Source organism: Linepithema humile, chromosome 2, assembly GCF_040581485.1.
Source record: "Linepithema humile isolate Giens D197 chromosome 2, Lhum_UNIL_v1.0, whole genome shotgun sequence".
Lineage (NCBI taxonomy): Eukaryota > Metazoa > Arthropoda > Insecta > Hymenoptera > Formicidae > Linepithema > Linepithema humile.
The window spans coordinates 19,760,316-19,781,460 of record NC_090129.1 but is presented as its reverse complement, the minus strand read 5'-3'; the positions used below and the strand labels follow the sequence as shown (position 1 = coordinate 19,781,460).

Sequence of the window (21,145 nt, the reverse complement as noted above, 5' to 3'; positions counted from 1 at the left end):
ACGATCCAGCCTCGAGTTACGTTATCCGTTAAAGCCGAATTAAAAGATTCAGTAATTTTGCTCGCGCTTGTACTCATTTGCATTTTTCGAAGCACTTCGGCGTTCCCCGAGCGATTCCGCGATCAAACCTGTACAGTCGGAGCGATAAAATTAATTCCGAATTCAAAGTCGAAAGATCCGCTCTTAAAAGGCGATGTGATTCAATCGCATTTCACGTCGTTACAATTAATGAAGTAGAGTAAATGAGACACGGATATTTCGCGATAAATATTTAAACGAACATTGTCCCAATACAGCAAAGCAGAAAAATGGCTCGCAGATGCGCTCGTTGCCGGCGTAATTAAACTGAAACTTCAGCCGTAGATCAAGGACGAGCCGCCGCGTGCCGTTCCACGTTGCTACAGTTTCATCGAAAACAGTTCGCTTCCTCTCTGTTTTTCTATCGTGCCACACCGATGGTCATCCGTGTTAAATTTACGCGAAATGAAGTAGCGATATGCCGACATCGAAACACGTTGTTAACAAATAACTAGGTAATTAAATGTAATTAAAACTAATTGCTCCCCTAATTAAAAAATCGCCCAAGGTGATTAATTATATTAGAAAATATAAAAATTAAAATATGAAAAATCATAGGAAAGAATTTTGTTGAAAGCTACAATTGCAAAAAGACGCAATACGTAGCACAAGTCAAATTATCGTTCAAACGTCAATGCTAATTAACAAAGTTCACTTTAATTAGTAAAGGTGGAAGAAATGTAACTGACGGAAGGATTTTAACGAGCTCGTATTTCACGGCCATAAAGAAGCGATAACGACCAATAACATGCTCCTTTATGTCACGACGATAAGGCTAGGTACGACGCGCGATCATTCACTACTCCAGTGGTCGATAAACACCGTATTGACTCATTCACCAGGCGCATATTTACGAGGGAAACAAAGTTACGAATTCGTGTAACGCGCTGCACTTCGTTAACATGCCGATGTATAATTATAGTCACGGAAACACGATCTCGAAGCGGTTCTTCCATTCAGAAAAACTCGGCGGAATATTTTCAGCTGGTTTGGATAAAACTAAATCATCCGGAACGATAAAATAAACGATATCAATACAAGTTACTTCCGAGAAGCATTCGATAATTGCATTTGCAGTACAGATTAATTTCTATTTTTCCTGTAATTCACAAGAAATTCAATTATTCTTCATTGATATTTCTCGTTAATTTGCACGGCGATTCATTGCAGTAAAGAAAGAATTGAAATATAGTCAAATAATTTTTTTTCGTTCGCAATGTCTATATCACAGTGCATTTCCGGCTGCGTGTCTGAGATTCCTAGATCGCAATCCGTCAACGTGCATACCTGTGCATTGCGTACGAAGGAAACAATAGGCTACCGAAAGAGATTACAGTAATATTCCTGTCGCTACCGACGACCGTTTACGAAAGACTGCTTGCAAAGTCTTTTCGTGAATGCCGCAAGTCTAATAGCGATGGAAAGTAGAAAATCATGCTGTGCTAAAGAATAGAAATCAAAATAACCGTTTTCTGTGAAATACAAAGCCCGAATGTTACTCGGTTAGTCTTTCTCATTGACTAACTTAAAAAAAGGCGTGAAATTTGTTGTCATAAAATGTGCACGACTTTTCACGTAAATTGCGGCAAGCGAGTCAAACGTACACAAGATTGAAAGGCATAGTAAATTTTTACGTCGCAATAAATACAATCAATGAGGTATTCGAGGAATTTATTACGCTCGCTCGCGCACATTATTTACTACAAAAGCGTTCGAAATAATCATAAAAAGTGCAACATTGTCATTTAATATGTAAGACTGAAAGAACGAAAGTCTCTGTCTCTCTTTCTCTTGTGTTATTTAATTAAAACGAATGTTCGTACCGAAATGAATATTCCTCGTATGGCTAAGCTGCAAAAGGATCGTAAATTCACCATGCAGCGCGTTTTCGCGCGAGCACGCATTCCATACATCCTCCGAGGCGTAATCTTTTGGCGCGAATATACGGGATGACACTTAATGTCGCGCTTCGAACATCGGCCTAGCCCCGCTGGTGCCACTAAAGTGTATATTTTTGTAGTTTCATGAGCGACGACGATGACTCTCTATACGGATTAAATAGCCGCGCTTCCGAGACAGCGCCGGCATAGCAACGTTGCTATGCAAGACGTGCAGAATCCAACGGACCTTTCATCTACGTCAAGTGAACTTGACATTAACAGAAATGTCGTAAAACCGACAATTTTTAACCACTAATGAATAAAAAGAAAGAACTTTTCAGAAAAACATTAAACTTTAAAAATATAAATGAATAAAATTCTTCATCTTATTCTTCATTGCATTTTACCAAAATTATCTGAATAAATTTCTAAGATAAAAATTAATTACGAAGAAATATTCAATGTCGAAAAAATGAACAATTTATATCGAACTCTCGCGACGTTTTCTCTCAGGCAAATTTATCCCGATGATCGGACCACGCAAAAGGCAACTCGCTAGGTCTGGGACACCTTGCATACGTGACGAAGTAATTACTCGCACGCCGAAATAAACGACGCCCATTACAATAATACCGGCGAAGTTAAGATTTACGTTCGCGCGAAAGCGTAGGCGCTCTGGCAGCGAACGGCGCATTCCCGTCTTTCTCACTTCGACGCGCCAGCCAACGCGCGTCAAACTCCTGCACGCACCGCTCCTCTCTTAATCCACATGAATTTTTGTCGGAAATGCCGATTAAAGCGACGGACAATTACCGGAACGTGTTATTTACCGCGAATGTTTACGATCAACGCAACGTTTCGTCGATTATCCGGCGATTTGAGATTGCAGTCGCGCAGTGAGTATAATTTGATATTAAGATACATATATATGTATATGTATATACATATATATAGAGAGTGTTCTCCATACCAACCGTTAATGCAGATTCATTTCGAGACGAAAATCTTCGTATCAAAATGTTGAGGTTATAAATTTTTAACTGTAGAAAATATTTAAAGCTTATCAGATTGCCAAAATTCGCTCAAGCACGTCACACATTAATTTTTATATTTTTATTATATGAAAAGTTTCAGAAATCTGCTATTAACAGATAATACGGTGGTCTGAAATACCCTGTACAAAATGATCCGTACGTTCGTTCAAGAGACTCGGAATGCGACATACTTTTCGTCAGATATAGTATACTGAAAATTCCGCTCGTCGAAATTAAATCAGGTAAAATACAGTTGTTGCGTGAACGTCCGTATCTGAAGACCTTCGCGTGACCATCAAGACAGTCGTTTGTCTCGCTCGCTCCGAATGCGTATAGAATGTCGAATGGACCGAATGTAATAACTAGTGCTCGGAAATTTTAGATGGCCGGACAGTTCGGATCTTGAGATCGAACGTCAAATAATTCGGATCTCCCGAGCTAAAAGTATGTTCGACATTATACAAAGATTGTTGGATCTGTGAAGTTAGCACGATATTCTATTAATATAAAAAAACAATTACAGTTCCAATAGCACTTTTCATAGTTCTACAGTTCCTTATAAAAATAAAAAAAAGTTCCATAATTTTTAGACCAAAAATGGAAAAAAAAAAAAAAAAAAAATGTGTTGACTTTACAGATCCAAGATTGTTCAAAAATTTCAAGAATTTAAGAAATTTATTAGTTTTACAAAGATTTTTAGACAAAGCTAATATGAAAAAAAATTTAAGAAATCTACACCAAGTAAAGCAAACTAGCAACATTCCAATCGATCAAATAGTACAAATACTTGTTCTTTATCTAAATATTTTTAAGGCCAGGTTGCACCAACATTATTTTGGATTTAAGCGAAACTTAAATATGTGTCTATCTTTATCTTTCTTTCTAAATAAATAGACACATATTTAAGTTTCACTTTAAGCCAAAATAACGTTGGTGCAATCGGGCCTAAATCGACAATCGTGATTCAATACAAATATTAAAACATTTTATAATAATTTCGTTATTTTGCTTACGCGCAATTACGAAAGTTTGTGAAAAATCAGCTGAAACATTTGTAGATCGAAAAGTTCGTAAAACTCTTTCATGTTCGAATTCTTATTTATTTTATGATCTTTTGCGCATTAAGGATTCATGTAGAAAATTTGTAAAAAATATATAGACTTTAAGAGAACCTTGAAAACGAGCAATGTGTATTAAACAAAAAAAAAAAAACAAATATTCTGCGTGCTAGAAATGTATATACTTTACAGAAGCATCTTGCGTTCGTCGTTTTGCGATACACGACCGACTAATTGCACGCACGGTGACAGTGGTTTACGGTAAAACGCGTGGCTGCATAAAACGTAAATTGTAATTGCGGCTAATGACAGTTTAAAATATTTTTAACAATGTAATGGGCGTTTTGTCGAGGACACGACTGGTTTTCTGCCACGGCGTTTATACGCCGGGGCGTAAAGATTCCGAGAAGAAAATAATGGTAGTCTCGCGCGCGAAGGGGCCTCCGCAGAAATCTCCGTTTGCCTTCGTCCTCGACGGCATGCGGCCGTGTCACGGCGAAAGAATGTATCGAATTTCCAAGTTTGGGTACACTCCTGCCCTGCAATTCGTGCCACGGCTCTGGTCACGCACATACGCGTAAAACGCGCGTACACGTATGCACAACGCATATATACGCAACGTATCGCGCGCACCCGTCCGAGCGTAACCCGCGAGTGTTTGCGTCACGAAACACGCATTGCTTTCACTTAAAATAGCATACACTTAACAAATAAGTTATTCCTTTGAGCGCGCATCGACGATAAATTGAAAATCAACGCGGATAATATCTCGTGGAAAGCTGCAAACTGACAGAAAACGGAAAGTCCGACAAACATACACTTGTGTAGTACATAGAAAATATTTATAATATTAACTTCAAGCATAACATCTCCAACGTGTTAACAATGCTCACGCGCGAGTGTACAACCACGTGCTCGCCTTGCTGACGCTCGGCAGCGAAGGAGGAGGGAAAAGACTCGGCCCCTATACACAATCCAAAAATATTTGGCAGCGAAATTCCCCGAGCTCATGCAAGCTAGATTTACGTCACGATTTACGTGCGTTGTATCGGGAAACGCAGCATAGTGCTTAGCACGGTAAAAGAAGCAAGAGAAAGAGAGCGAAAGAGAGCGAGAGAGAGAGAGAGAGTGAGAGGGGGGGGGAGGGAAAGGGTCAAAAACAAGACGTACAGCAGCTGCTATACGTTCCCCTCGTGACGTAATCTGGTAGCAAGTGTTTCGCTGCCCTAGCCGTCCCTGAGTTAAAAGGATAGCCGCGAAATTTGTATGCCGATCCCGTAACATTACCGTGTGCTCAATTTCTAGCAAGGAATTTTGTTGATTGTGATATCGATCGTATGGATCCAGTGCTCGCTGTGATTTTTGTCTACTGAAATATAGCTCTTAACAGACGCTAAGATCAATATTCAATCTGTTCGATCAATATTCAACTTTTTAAATTATTGTATCAAACATATAATAGTGGTGCAATTTAGACAAATATAATGATGCATCGTGAATTACCAAACTAGTAGTAATTATAGCTGGTTTTAACAAGCTCGCGGTAATTATGGACGATTTATAGTGGATTTATTTAGAGAGCGCGGAAGCAGAAGCATCGCTCGCTTCAATTATTTTTAGATCAAACGATCGATCTAAAAATAAGCCGAGAAATAAAAGTGTAGTGCGGATCGGCATGGAAATTTCGCAAATTAAATAATATGTTGTGCGCGATGAATGCCTCGGATCTACTATCGAATGGAATGCGAAGGGCGGTGCAGGAGCGAAGGCCGTGGAAGGAGGAGAAATCTTTCTAAACACAGACGGCAGGCAGATGCAGCACTCGGCTATGCGTGCATGCGTGCATGCATGCCACGCACTCTCGATGCAAGAAGGAGAGATCGACGTTGCGGCGGGGGAGGATCGGCGAAAGGGGATGGGTGGATGCATTTCGAGGAACGAAATTTCGAGATTTCGACGAACGCGAGGCGATACATGGAAAGGCTCTGTACGCCGTTGTTGTTCGCATTTCAACGCTGCGAAATGAAAACAGGAACAAATTGCGCGTCTCGAAGGAAGCGCAGTCGAATTAATTCCGGGTGTGCATTCGAAATGTTTTTCTTACGAAATAAAAGAACGATTTTATTACTACAGCGTGCTCTTTCGATTATCGCCACTCAAAATATCCGATTAGCAGATCGTAAATTGCTAATCTTGCTAATGGAACTTATTGTCAAGCTCAAGGTATTTATAATTCGAGACAAAGTTCAAGAGAGGAAGAATTCTATTCATATTTTCATGTGCGTATATTAATTTTTAGATTAAATTTATAATTTTATGTGCACCGGAAAAATTTTAAAAAATGAGAACACACACATGTACAAAGTATCAATGATGTTTTCAGATAGACGTATATTCTGACACTTGAAATATTTTCTATTACATAAATTTATAAATAGATTCTTATCTCGGATTCTATCGCGGGTTATCTGAAGTCCGCATCGGACTGTGCATTAAAGATTGTAGATTGCGAATTGGAGACTGGAATTCGACCTATCGGGACAAACTGGGCTAAGATTGCTCGATCGGTCGGACTCTAATCTCCAAATCGCAATCGCAATCGCAATCTCCAATGCATAGCTCGGCTTAAAACGATCTCGAGCGAAAATAAATCGTTTGCGACTGACGATTAGATTGAATGTACATTCATTAGATAAACGAACAATTCATACACAAATGTTCATACTGTGTCGTCGTGAATAAATTGCCGTAATCGAAAGAGTTACACCCCCGTGCCAGTCAAAGAATGTCCTAAAAGCGGGCGGGAGTCTATTTTTAGGTACAGGTCCGTTGCAGTATGTATGTTATATACCGGTTGGCCCCGTAAGATGATGCACTTACACAACAGCCCACGGCTACGTATATACGAATCGGTATGCGGACTTTTGGTCCATACGGACCCGAGTGTCACAATAAAAAGGAACGAGATCTCGTTCCTCGGCACTAACGAGTGCATTATACCGCTTGACGAAAATTGACAATAAGATTTCATAAACCAGAACTGTAAACACGGCTTTCCTAATTCTGACGCCCGAATGCAATTGGAAAGTCTCGCCACTGGATCCTTTCCATTGTGCCCCTTGCCAGAACATTCCTCGGAGAGGATCAGGCGATCTCGCTCGCAATCGCGTAAAAAGATCGCGCTGTTTACAAATGCATCGCGTTGGCGTTGCTCGCTCTGGCCGGTCGCTCGCACGGAATAAAAAAGACCTCGAGCCTGACATTTTTACGTCGCCTACGAATACTGGCATTTGCATTATTGTCCTCTCTCCCTCTCTCTCTCTCTCTCTCTCTCTTTCTCTCTCTCTCTCTCTCTCTCTCTCTCTCTCGCTGTGTCGGAGAAACACGCATTTCGCGGCGTCACCCCACCACGGTTCGTGCACATTTACGAGGTAACAGTCGTAAATTATACTTTTTTTTTTCGTGCCGGCAAACGGCAGCTTACAAATTGACGACAGCAACAAAACAAGTTCACTCCGAAGTAGTTCAGGCGTTTAGCCAAAGAAAAGGGCAACCAGGGCATTAGTAGAACTAACAGTTGAAACCTTCGAAAATGTGCACGATAATGGTTTTTTTTTTTTGTTTGTTTTGTCTAGCAACGTTGTGCAAAATCTCATGGCTTTATTTGAAGCCGTGTGAAAAATACAGTATTCGAAAGATTAATACGGAAGAGAAAACATCATCAATCTTTAACTGATTATCGAGAAACAGGCAGGTAGAAACGACCGATGATTTATAAAGAGAAACATAAAAACCAATATTAAAAATCCGATAGAGAAGAAAAGCAAAAGTGACGTCTACAAACTTCTGATGATCGATGATGTTATTATTTCTTTCATATTAAGTTTCAATTATTGTTAACGACTTCAAATAAAATTAAAACAATGCGCCGAATCCGGAAGTTTATAGTTTAAGTCCAATCTACAGCACGGTCTCTCAGATCTAAATCTCGATTCGACTTTGCTCTCAATAAATCATCTACTTTATCGATCAATCGATCTGTGAAGCCGTCTTATTTTTCTTTTATATCAATTAAAAGAATGAGATAACAGAATATACAACGTTTTCCATGGATTAATGTACCAGGACACACGTTATTCGGAGAATTCCTTCTCGAATAAGGCAAAAATTACATGTATTCACCATGATGCGTTGAATATTATTGATGTAACAAGCTTTAATTGAAATTTTTGCGAATTTAATTACGAGAGATAGTGCGCGGGGTTTTTTTTTTTTTTTTAATAATATGACGATGTGCAAAACAGCGGCACGAATTGCGCGCGGCGTTTCGATTTCCACGCGACCGTCGACAAGAGAGGCCAAGCCGAGCCTGATCACCAGATTTCTCGCGTTTTTCAGCGAGGCGAGAGCGCGCACGTCGCGCCGCGGCCCTGGCGGATGGAATGCGGGCGCGGCGAGTCCCGCCGAGTTCCCGGCGAGTTGCGCGGTGTATGTGGTATGGATATATACGCGTACTCGCGCGAATAAAAAAAATATATATAATATATATATGTATATATATGTATGTATATATATATATATAATATATATATATATATATATTATATATATATATATATACACACATGCTTCGTGAATTTAAGCGGTGCTCACACGTGCCGCGCCGATCGACGAAAACGCGGTTCTGCGCAAATAGCACACTTTTTATTGCGAATGATTCTTTATAAATATTATTTCAGTTCTTTGGGTAAATGGAATAAAAAATAATAGATCACATTTAGCCATCACAGTCCCAATGAATAAAGTTTCAATTTTCAAGTGTTTCGTATTTGCTCTAATTTATAAAAACAATAAAAAAAATCTAGATAATAAATGTGAATTTTTTATCAATATACGGAGAGTTAAAGATTACATGTGTGCGAAAGGTTTAAAAATTATATTCATACGTTCAACGACGAGGACGCATTTTCGATAAAGCTCTTACAAGTTTAGATAAAGTATCACATTCCAAACAGTCGCGTTTTCAATTATTTGAAGTAACGAATCCGCAATACCAAGTTGCACATATTATTTTAAGAAATTCAAATTCAACGTTGTTATACGTTTACATTTGTAATTACATTTGTGTGTGCTCGGTGTATATTTTTTAGTGGAACAAGAAACTTCAGAAAAAAGGACGAGGACGTTTCTCGCGCAATCTTACGCTTTCGAAAAATCTTGACGGCAAAATCTAGATTCACAAGATTGTACCGTTCGATCTGCAGAATTGCGCAGGCATAAATTTTCATAGACACGTAGCGGGATCGTGTGGATCGCGACGAATGTAGAATCACGCGAGCGCGCTGGAATTACATAGGATCGTAGATTACGTGAATTGCGAGGATCGTCAATGATGCGCGCGATATATGCGAAACAGGAAAATCTATCTCGATTCAATGAAGAATGGTATGCGGTTATCGCGAGATAACAGTATCAGGGGGGGGCGGAGTGTCTTTTTCTTTTCAGCAGGGCGATAGCAACTTTCCGTAATCCGTCGTTAATTTAGTGCAGAAACTTTTACAGAGAATTTATCGTCAACGCGACACATGTTAGATAACATGATCTCTCGATAAGCGATTCATGGTTTCCCTTTGAATGAAATAGGTGAGGATTCTAACACCTTAGTCTTTTCTAACACCTTTTTTTAACGCTTTCTAAAATGAACTGAATAAAGATAATAGATAAAAAGGGTGTCTTCGAATGGTCCTTCGGATCCAAACGTTAAACAGTAGACGACTTGTTTCTCCTGCCACATGCTGATTTGAAACACGTCCAGAACTTTACCCGCATTTATTGCTTATAAAAATAAACAAGTTTCATCGAGTAGCATCTGTATATTTAGCAGTTAAAATCACGATCGCTTCTAGATTGGAAGATTCCGTGTTCGCTGAATTAGCTATCAATTTCTCTCGCGATCAATGTATGCGCCTATATGCAACTATGCAGCCTCGATACCTCGAGCCTGCGATACGCGCGGGTATGTATGTGTATGCACGAGTGTGCATATTTTATCAACTTAAGCAGCATTCACACAAGACTATAATCGGACGAGCGTCGTGGCTTCACGGTTTATCTGCCGGTTCGCTCGCCGATGTGTTATAACGCGGATAAAAATTCCCGCGAAACATTGTTCGCGATATCCTTGAAAAAAAGTCGATACGCCGGTGAGAGCTCGCGGAAAGTCTGCGAACGTGTTAAAGGTACATTTACACGGAGCGTTTATATATCGTGCGATTTCGGAGCACGCGACCTGCGCTAAAATGTATACAGGATGCCTGAGAAGTCGCACACTTTCTCTATACAACGAGCATTAGAAGCTAGATTAGAAACAGTGATGCTGTATAGTCATGCCAGTCATAACAAAACGTTTATAATCTTTTTTTTTCTTTCACGTTGCAATCGATCGCGGATTAAATTGGATTTTCGCAAATTAAACGTTTCAGAGCGATATAAATGAATAACGATAAGGTTCTCGTGAGTTTCCGGTAAATATTTCCTTGGACAAATAAGAATTACAATTTCGAATTGTTTGATTAGCAAACAATGTAATAAACATCGATTAATAAACAAGAATGATTTACTAATGTTTTACTGAGATCGAAGTTTTGAAAAATCAATGTGGAATTTGCAGAGAAAGCGACCCGTAACACCCCGTATACGCGCATTCCCGCCGAATCGCGCGCTAAATCGTGCATCTTCACGAGATCCCGGTTCTCGTGATCGCGGCGCGAGAGGGATGGCCGAAACGGAGTGTGGAGAGCAGCAACATCGTCGTGACGCTCCAGCGCACGCACACTGACGCAATGTGCACGCGAATTCTCGCTTGAAAACGTGCGCGCGCGCGCTCGCGCGCGCTTTCAAGATGTACCGAGAAAGAGTGAAGCAGCGAGTAAAGCGGCTGCGAATAAGAAGGGGGAAGATTTCTTTTACATACCTGTCCCGGGGATCGATCCATGTAGTTTTTCGCGTATTATGATCGATGAAGTACACCTTTCCGTCGAAGTCCTGGGCGACGTCCCATCCTTCCGGAAGCGGTATCTCCCCATTCCGTCTCCTTGGCATATTTCACTGCGCTCTAAATCCATCCAAAACCTCTCTCTCTATCGCCGTGCGGTCGACGGGCGCATATCTGTGCGCGCGTACACACGCTTCTCGGGCCGCATATACAACCTCTCTCTCACTCGTCGTGCGGCCGACGTGAAGAACGGGCGAGAACGAGACAGGTAAATTGGACGAGGTGGGAATGAGGGAGACGGCGAGCAGCGGCGATTCCGGTGCAGCGACGAAGACGGCGATAAAACGTATTGCACACACATATACGCGAGGCGCAGCGGGCATATGTACCGCGCGCTCTTTCTCTCGTACTCTTTCTCTCTCGCTCTGGCTCGCGCACTACTCCGCCATCATGAATACCTCATTATCATGAACGTGACGTCAGAATCCCCGCCTTCAGATTCTTCTCGAACGGAATTCCACCGTTAACATAGCCGACCGTCGAGGAGCAGCCAGAGGTGGCGAGCGGCGGCGGCGGCGACACTGTCGTAGTGTTTTGCTCGCACGGGTGCATCGATCGGGTGCACTTCGCGTATCATCACCACCTTCCCGTGGCCTTTCTCTTTCCCACCTTCCTTATTTTCTTCTCGTCTTCCTTCCTTCCCTCGTTTGACACTCGCGCACACAAATTCCTCCCGCTGGTCGGAATCTCGGAATCCTTTCCACGATCCCGCGCTCGCTCTCTCTCGCGTCTTCTCATGCACCACAGAATAAATAAAAGAAAGAAACAATAAAACAAAACACCGCGCACTCTTATTTATATTTCTTCTGTTTTCTCTCGATGCTTTGTCGCTTCGCACAATTTAGTCGCCTTCCAGCATATCTCTCTCTCTCTCTCGTTCAACCGGAGTGTCACATCGAGATCCACTCGTAAGGTGCTGCACTCGAGCTTTTAACGGGCTCACAACAAATCGCAATTGTCTGACAATCGCGGCAGTGTCCTTTTTAAACTAACTTGAACGATCACTCGCGGCAGCCACTTCGCGACTCGTTCTCGCGCGCGTGACCTGCGTGAACGTCGCTCCGTCGCGATCTCCCTGCCGGACGCTACAGCGACGTCGTGTCTCTTGCGGCAGCAGCGGCGGTGATGGTTGCGACTGCGGCGACGGTGGCGGAGGCGGAGGCGGAACGGCAGCGACGGCCCGCGACCCGTTTCAAGCGACGCGCGCTATCGCCGGCTCCGTGCAGCGGCGGAGCACGTTTCACCGTGTTCCCTTTTCCTCGTTGCATTAGCCGCGGTTATAATGCTAATGCCGTGCAGCGGATCTTGACATTTTTCGCACGCAAGAATATGTGGGAACTCGACGCCCTCTATCGCGGCATCCGTAGCTTTTCTCTCTTTTGAGTTCGAATAAACGCGCAATGTGTGAAAACAGTTTTATATATCACTTACTTATTCTCTCGTTGTTATCCCTTTACCGTTTTAATTCAAACTCGCGATCGACGACGATGACAGTAGCACTCACTCAGATGCACTACAGAGCCCACCGACAGATACCACCGACTGTCCCGCGTAATCCCGTCCGTTGGAAACCGGTGAAAGAAAGTCGCACCACCGTTCAATTCTTCTACTGTTCAAGAATAATGCTTACTTACAAGACGCGGGTATGATGCACACCGAATTTCACGGTAATACGCGCGACGATTTTCTCGTTTCCACGACGCTACCACCTCGCGTCAGCTACGAGCATGCCGAGTGTTTGAAGACATGCCACTGGACGTTCATGCTCGGCAATATCTCTCTCTTTCGTTCCGTACCTCTTTCTCCCGTTCGCAACTCCACTTGTCCCGCTCCTCCCCGTATCCACGCACACACTTGCTGCGAAAGAATGCGCTGTTTCCCTCACCGTGACCATGTTATGTCTTCTCCGTTCGACTCACGGCGTCCATCTTTGTCTAGACACTGCTCACTCGATCATCGCTCTCCCCGTGTCCCGCGCGGTTTACCATATTTTGATACTGTCCTTGTCGCGCTCGCCGTTGCCCATCGTGCCTTCTGCCTCCCACCGCCGACCGCCGGTAAGTTCGTGTGTCTCTGACCGCCGTACTAGAATGGACGGTATGTTGCGCTTTCGCATATTTACCGCTATGCCTCTCGACGGCGCCACTGTACGAACACAGTATGGCAGAATTATTTGAAATAGTCGAATATGTCGAAAGGGCGACGTACTTCGACACTTTTGACTAATGCATAATACAAATCGGAGATCGGAAATTGTGCTTGGAATTATCCTGAGCGAATATATTTGGAATTCGGCTCCACTGCCGAGCTGGCACTATTCGAGCTGGAGTATCCGAGGCATAACAGCACCTATGAAAATTAGGATATCTTTTAGACATCTATGTTTCATAAATTACAAGAATGTTTGTTGAAGGGGATAAAGCCTTTGCTGTCCCTTCTACAATTAGTCAGAGAAAAAAGTATACCGTGCTTTAAAACATGCTCCATTTTTCAAGATATTCCTTCAACGACTACGCATTCCGTTCTCCTTTCGCGTCCATTTTGTATATACGAGAAGGCAGCTAAAGCCGCATGCGCATTTCTGTCCACTAAGGCCGGATCTACAATAGATGTAGTAAGCTTTAAACCGTAACATATTGACCAATCATAGTCAATTATTCTTCATACATTCGTCTGTGATCGGACAATTTTTTACGGCTTAAAGCTTACTACATCTATTGTAGATCCGGTCTAAGGGTGAATTAATAAGAAAATAGATCAATCCGTTTCTTTATGCATATGCTTGTGCACTATACTTATGTACTATGCAAATTCGTCTGAATATACTCTGCCACGAAGGCGTATGTGAATCTGACGTGCCTATTGATGACCTTTGTCACCCACGTGACCATCAGTATTTTGGCATGAAGTAAACACACGCATATACACATCATACATCATATATACACATACGTGTATGATAGAATGTGGAACATATGTTGAAACTCGTTCGTAATTTGCTGTCGAGGAGGTGTAACCATTAGATTCATTAGCGAGGTATCTTTGTGATCCCGTGCGAATTTATCTTAATCTTGGATGTGCGTAAAATTGTGTCTTTTTTAGGAATAAGCATTGATAAGAGATGGCAACGTCTGAGAGCGATCCCGATTTTGAAAGCGCAGACGAAGAGCTGGGGCGTAGCGCGCCCATCAAACGAGATACCCAGAGAAATTACTGGGTGCCACCGTCGACAGTGGACTCCGAATCGGACGACGATACCGAATACGTCCAACACGCGATTTGCAAGAGCTCAGACTGGCATAGAAGACCGCAAGCTTATCGGATAAATGTGCCACCAGTTGTGGCAATGTGTCAAGAGGCATCAATTAGTGATAAGAATATTGATAATAATGTCAAAGTTGAAGCTGATACACGTGCCACTAAATCAGAGCGTACAGAAGAGACTTCTGACAACAAAGAAGATAAGTGTTCTCGCATTAAGTCAGAGAAATCATCAATCTCTGTTGCATCAACAAAGGATAAAGATATTAAATCTGTAGATAAGAGTGAAAGTACAGAATCAAGTAATGCCATGCCTAAAGTAGAAGCAAAAAAGACTGGAAATGCCTCTAGAACAGTGCAACGACCAAATGTGACTCGTCAATTGGATGCAAAGAAACTAGGAACTAAAATTACAAAAGATGTCGATGATGGTCCTCATACTAAAGCCAGTCTAACTACAGTGGAAGAAAAAAATAAAAGCTTAACCAAATGTTCAAATGAAACATCTGCAAGGATGGATACAGAATGTAAATCTCAAGAAAAATTCAAAGCTCAATCAACAGATAATCAATCTAAATCAAATGATTTGTCAGAAATAGATATGCCGGAAGAGCTAAAATCAGATAAAAAATTTAAAGAAGTTTTTGAACCAGAAGGTTGGGAAGGACTTGGAGATATTGAATTGCCTGACGAGTTGATGGAAGAGAAATTGCAGCCTGTATTGGAGACGCTTTCTGAGGCGAGTAAAGAACCAGAAAGTTCTTTAGGAATGTGGAGGAATAGCTGGGAAAATTGGGGCGTAACTTCTTTTATTAATACAGCTACTGCAAGTGTTTCTACTCTGACTAGTCATGTATCTCAAGGACTTACACTTTTGGAAGGGACAATAGGAGGCATGCAAGATTCCATAGAGCCAGCAGAAATAAAACAGGATGAACCTGACGGTACATTAAATTTTATTTTAATGTTTTCATATGTAATGGTATGCATAATTTATTAATTCATGTAACATTACATTCAAGATTATATTCAAATAATACTAGTGCGCACAAAAATAGATCTTGAATTAGAAAGCAAATTTTTATTGTCCTTTAGACAGATATGTATGATCTTTTGACTATTGGCATTTAAAATTAATAAATATTAACTATCAAATAGCAATTTAACTTGTATTTCTAATTCAAAACTTATTTATTAATAATCTTTACTCACTTTTCATTGATATGTTAATATGGAAATAAACAGTTGTTTCTTTTTAAGCATATTTTTAAAATTTGCTGATTTGTATTGTTAACAGATGCAAAACCAAAAATTCAAGAACAAGAAAGTCAGTCGTATAGTTCATTTGGATTCGGGAATTTATTGTCAGGAGTATCATCAATTACAAAATTGGTCGAGTCCACTGGTAGTAAAGTTATGACAGGCGGTTTAGACACATTGGAAGCTATTGGGAAAAAAACGATGGAGGTATTACAAGACGGTGATCCTGGATTAAAGAAGAAACGAGCTTTCTTTATGAACGATCCTAACAAACCGATTTTATCGCAAATTCTACGAGAGGCGAAGGAAAAAGCTGAGAATGAAGAGAAATCACTCGAGGAACGTGAATTATCGAGGAAAATTCATTTTGAGAGTCTTTTCGACGATTATCAGGGACTCGTTCATTTAGAAGCTCTGGAAATGTTATCCAAACAGAGCAATATGAAAATTCAGCAACACTTGATCGAATTGAATACGAACGATTTGACTTCTGTACAAGAAACTTTGGAGGAGATTAAAGAACTTTGCGAGCTAGATGGCAATGAAGATGATGAAAACAAAAGTGATGGAAACTTCAAGAACAGATTAAAGAATGCTTGTCACGATCTTGGTGTCAATATCACTTATGAAAAGTTAAACGACGTAAGAAAATATTTATATATACTAATAATAGAATTCCATGCTTATTGTTATGTTGAAAATAATAGTCGATTTGTTTTCAGGTCTGGACAGAAACGGAAAGTTATCTCGCATCATCTTCGACGCACACAGACCAAGAAATCTTCCAGAGCGCTATATCAACATTGGCACAGTTTACAGCAATTTCTGTAGAAACATTTCATAAGACGGCAGAATTGTTGTTAGTCAAGGAACGACGCAGTACAGTGAACGAAGCCGATGCTTTAGTGCAACTTACTAATATTCTGTCCGATCAGATCAGCTCATTAGCTAATTCATTCTGCAATACGTTAAATCAACTTGCCGAGACTGCGGAAAAATCGGATAGAATCAACGCGAATATAACAACGATTTTCTTGGAGGTGAGTCCTTAATGGAATAATTCTAATGTAGCATGCAATAATCGTAATATGAAAAATTATTTCTTTTACACAGGCTGCTAACGCGAATTCGTATATTCAAGATGCCTTTAGACTTCTCATTCCCATTCTGCAAGTTGGTGCTATCTGATAAGGTATATAAAATATAAGGAAATTTTTATACTTCACATTTTCAACGACATTGTCTCTAGATTAAATACCGTTTTTGTCGGTACAGAGGTATAGGTTGTAATTACTGTTTTCCCGTCTCATCTTACTCTTTTTATTAAAACGCTATTTATATTCAAAAGTGGGACCAAGTTGTTAATTCGTTATATTTACATCTTATAATCTGCTGTTGTTGATTATTGCAAGTTTTTGTCATAATAAACGAGATAAATACATATTAATACAGAACATACATAATTATTAAACAAATTTTAATAAAAAAAGTTTTAATGTATTATAGAGGACAATGCCATTACTTTAAAGTAATTAAATTTTAGGCATTTAATAATATGAAAAAATATATCTATGATTCATGTAAGATAATAGAATATCCGTAAAATAGAAATTCCACTAAAAATTGTACCATGTATATACCAGCAATATTAGAGTAAAAAGAAAAAAAATAAGAGTATCACAATTGATTTCGTGATGAATCTTGAACATATAAAAACACCTCTCAACATCGTCATTAACACTAACAATCTAGTAAAGTGGAGACTTTACAACGTGTATCGAACTTGTAGATAACAAAACATTTATAAAAATCACAAGAATCGTAATATATGCGATAAGTGATCAATGCTTTCCTCGTTTATTACCAACGGGAGGCTTTTGAAGTTGAAAGTTTGGAGTGGCCCCATTTACTGGCAACGGTGCGGTCAGATTAATCGGTGCGTTAAAATTTAAACTTGCGGTCGGCGGTTTCATAGATGAGCCTATAGCAATGTTAGTAGCAGATGGTACTGGTGTCGAACTTTCCCAAACTGTAACAATATATTTACACCATTATTATTAATTCAATTGGAAGCGATATAGAGATGAAACATGTATAATAGCTATAAAGCCGTGGAGTAATCTTTCACTATTAAAGATGATATATTTATTTTTTTAATGATAATACTTTAACAAATTAGCCATATTTTTTTAATACTCTTATTAATTATTATCTGATTAATAATCGAAGTTGTGGCATTATTTCTGTTATATTTGTTAGTACAGCAAAAATTTTGGTGTAATTTTTTTCAAGAGAATATTCTGAAATTTCCGTCTCGAAATCCGATTGAAACGTTGCAGATGTACGTCTCTAAACATTCTGCAAAATTTCGTTTGAATTCCATGAAATTTCCTGATCAGTATCTACATTTGCAAGCATTATCGCATAACATTGGCAAAGCCGAAAGCAAAGCATGTGTATATATTTTTTAAAAGGCGCTATCGTCTGTCAAGAAAGCACAATTTCGAAGTTTTTTTTGTAGCATCTCAATGCAAAATATAGCACACAAAAGATTAATAATATCAATGTAATCATCTATATACATGAAAATGAATTGATTACTTCGTAGGAAATTTATATATAGGCAAAGAAGCGCGTTACCCCTTTTTCCATGACCGACGATACAAAGAGAAATTGAAATAAAAGTTGAATACCTCAATAATTAAACTATAGCCCTTACTTTTTCCCTGGAAAGGCAAAATCAAAGTCAAAATCGTACAAATTAAAATCAACGGATATTTGTTTCAAATAAGAGAAAAAAAGAAAGAAGTGGACAGGCCAATTATGAGAACACACGTTAATTCTATTTAGTAATGAACGGCGTTATATGTTAGTGAGTTCTACCTTAGAACTATATCCACGCAAGACCTGAAGGTAGGAGATCTTTAGGGAGGCGGTTAAAGTCATTTTTAATTTTTTTTTTTTTTTTTTTTTTTTTTTTAAAGGAATCTTTTACTTTTAGCAGAGGATATATATTAAAATTACAAGATAGTCAACAAGGCCTATTTACCTAAAGGATTTCGTGTTTCGTAAGTTGTCGGCCGATTCGAGTTTAACGTCGTCGACGACAAAAAGCTTTTATTTCCTGTAAGCATTGATCTTGTTTTTCAAGATGATACGTCACTACATTAGTAATGTACATTATTAGCGTAGTACGTTACTAATGTGCTACATTATCCTAGTTATGTTGAAACGCCCGTAATGTTTACCTGGTTCAAAAGGCGTCGGACCACTAGTGATCCTTCCGATGTTGCTTCGACTAGATTTACTGCTCGCCTTGATACTGTCAAAAACATTGGTGTTATCTTTCAACACATATTTCCTGAAATTGAGATACTGCTCCTTCTGCTGCTGCACCTTGGCATGCACACTTTGTAATCGACCGGCAACCGCAACCAGAGACTCATGAAGCTTACTCATGGCCATCGTCAATTCTAATAAAGCAACACACGATTAACAAGTTGACTAATTTAAATGAATTTTCTTCACAGAAAAATTAATATACCCTGTGGTGTTAGTGTTCTCGGTGCCATCATGGCTTGTATATGCTTCTCTGTTGTCTCGATTTGTGATCTGAACAACATCAAATCGTGTTCAAAGCTCTCGACTAGTTCCATGAAGAACTGAAGGGGCGCATTATTTTCATACTGCAAACCCGGTGGAGTATCGTGAGTTCTTTGAGCTATTTCTGCACTTTGCAACGCTCTTGCTGTATCCTGTTTCAGTTTATCCGCTGACGAACGATCCCGTTGCACTGAGCCAGATAAGGTTGATAACATTTCCATTAATGATGCCGTATCCTCTGCACAACGATTTAATGGTCTCGACGAACCTCTCGCGATATCTGAAGATAGGCCTTTCTGTATTTTTACAAAATCCCTGCAAAATATATATATCAGTACTGGATCATCTCCTTGTATATGCATTTATCGAGATAATTACTTGAATTTATCTATGGTTTGCATAAGTTCATTTGGCAATAGATTCTCTTTGGCAGCTGTTGAACTACTATTTCCTTGAGAAAGGCCCTTATTATTAACGGAAACATCTAAGCCACCAAGCCCTTTATGTACAGTAGTAGTAGTAGTTGCAGCAGTTATTGGTTTAGCACCCAATAAAGTGCTTCCAGGTGCAGATCCAAATAAGGAGGCTGTGAATAAATCGTTTTATTACCATACAATAAAATTTCTTTTAGAACAGTTGTAAAATATACATACTATTAGTAGTAGCTGAGCCAAAAGTTAAACTTCCTGTTGCTGGTGTATTAGATGTTGCACCAAATGTTAACATGGTCGTTGTAGTTGGTGTGCCAAAACTAAGTCCAGTAAATAAAGGCGCAGCCGTGGTAGGAGCAGGAAATAAACTAGGAGCGGTGGTCATCGTAGTAGCTGTATTAGATCCTAGAAGCAGACCACTGCTTTGCAGTTGGGCGGCGGTCGTTGGAGTACCAAATCCAAAATTAAGACCTACGGATGTCGTCGGAGTGGACATAGTGCCAAACGCTAACGGGCTAGATGTTGTGGCTGTGGTACTGAACGATGGGTTGCCCAAACCGAAGCTTGTTATTGATCTTAACAAAAAAAAGAAAAAAAAACACTTTATAATTAAGCAAGTTCTTTCCACCACAAAAAATAATTTTAAATCAACTTTTACGATTAACTTTTGATATTTGTGAATATATTCGACAATAAAATATATATACTTCATCTTCATTTTCAAAACAATTTTATAAACAATTAAAACCGCGATAATCTTTGATTTTCTTGACAATCTTTGAAGGTTAGTTAAGTGTTCGAGACTATTTACTTTTGCGTTCCAAATCCAAAACCAGTGGTGGTAGAGGTGATAGTTGACGTTCCGAACGTAAATGCCATTTTATCAACAAATAAATATACTCACGCGTGAAATAATCTATTTACAATACTAACACGTTACGATTATAAACACTTCTCCATGTTCAGTCAATGAGTATTCAGTGCATCTCAGCAGAGCTGCCAGTTTTCCCTGCACACAACTGACACCCGCTGACGTCACGTGTCCGTGTGTATGGAGCTCTGGTCTGGTGCACAGTGCACAGCACAGTGATGTTAAGTCGCACGCGCAATGCAATAGCGAATAAAGGTACCTTTTCATGATGGCGAAATAAAGCTTACATAACTGAACAATTTAATGAATTTTACAATAACTGGTAATAACTACTAAACAATTATTTTACAATAATAATTGTCCCTTTCGATATACTTGCGTCACAGTTATCGTAAATACGGTACACACGTTCCGGTAGACTTGCAGAAGTTTATGTGTGTAGTCGGCTTAACGCCGAAATTAAAGTCGAGTCAACATGAAAAGACACCTTCTTTAAGCAGCATTGCGCAGGGAAGATTCTGCATTCTGAAACTGTTCAAAAAATTTACAATCCTGTTATCGTCTGCGAATGCTTGAGATTTTACAGGAATAAAATAATAAAGATTTATTCAGATA

The 21,145-nt window shown here is 39.8% G+C and overlaps 3 protein-coding genes across 13 annotated transcripts in view; 1 reads left to right on the top strand and 2 right to left on the bottom strand.

Moving 5' to 3' along the window:
* Positions 1-13,654, bottom strand: part of kibra (WW and C2 domain containing protein kibra) — a 50,704-nt gene extending 37,050 nt beyond the window's left edge. Inside the window, exons 1-2 of the mRNA XM_012378990.2 lie at positions 13,570-13,654; positions 11,024-13,453 (exon numbers count right to left, since the gene is read on the bottom strand). Coding sequence (XP_012234413.1) covers positions 11,024-11,151 — 128 coding nt within the window. The 5' untranslated portion in view covers positions 11,152-13,453; positions 13,570-13,654. The remainder of the gene's footprint in view (positions 1-11,023; positions 13,454-13,569) is intronic.
* Positions 13,655-13,842: 188 nt separating this feature from the next.
* On the top strand, positions 13,843-17,308 carry LOC105679142 (protein FAM114A2). Its single transcript, XM_012378992.2, has 5 exons — positions 13,843-14,140; positions 14,207-15,309; positions 15,663-16,267; positions 16,348-16,665; positions 16,739-17,308. The coding sequence occupies exons 2-5, from the start codon at positions 14,226-14,228 to the stop codon at positions 16,811-16,813; spliced, it is 2,082 nt and encodes a 693-aa protein (XP_012234415.1). The 5' UTR covers positions 13,843-14,140; positions 14,207-14,225; the 3' UTR covers positions 16,814-17,308.
* On the bottom strand, positions 16,932-20,812 carry Nup58 (nuclear pore complex protein Nup58). 11 transcript variants are annotated; one of them, XM_067348612.1, is made up of 8 exons: positions 20,593-20,812; positions 19,882-20,130; positions 19,607-19,814; positions 19,170-19,543; positions 18,874-19,098; positions 18,675-18,749; positions 18,509-18,532; positions 17,464-17,654 (listed from the first exon to the last, which is right to left on the bottom strand). In XM_067348612.1, the coding sequence occupies exons 1-7, from the start codon at positions 20,795-20,797 to the stop codon at positions 18,516-18,518; spliced, it is 1,353 nt and encodes a 450-aa protein (XP_067204713.1). In that variant the 5' UTR covers positions 20,798-20,812; the 3' UTR covers positions 17,464-17,654; positions 18,509-18,515. The 11 variants fall into 11 exon arrangements, with proteins under 11 accessions (XP_067204708.1, XP_067204715.1, XP_067204716.1 ...); XM_067348613.1 differs by lacking the exon at positions 18,509-18,532 and adding an exon at positions 18,319-18,351; XM_067348607.1 differs by lacking the exon at positions 18,509-18,532 and having other exon boundaries at positions 16,932-17,654.
* Positions 20,813-21,145: the final 333 nt, after the last annotated feature.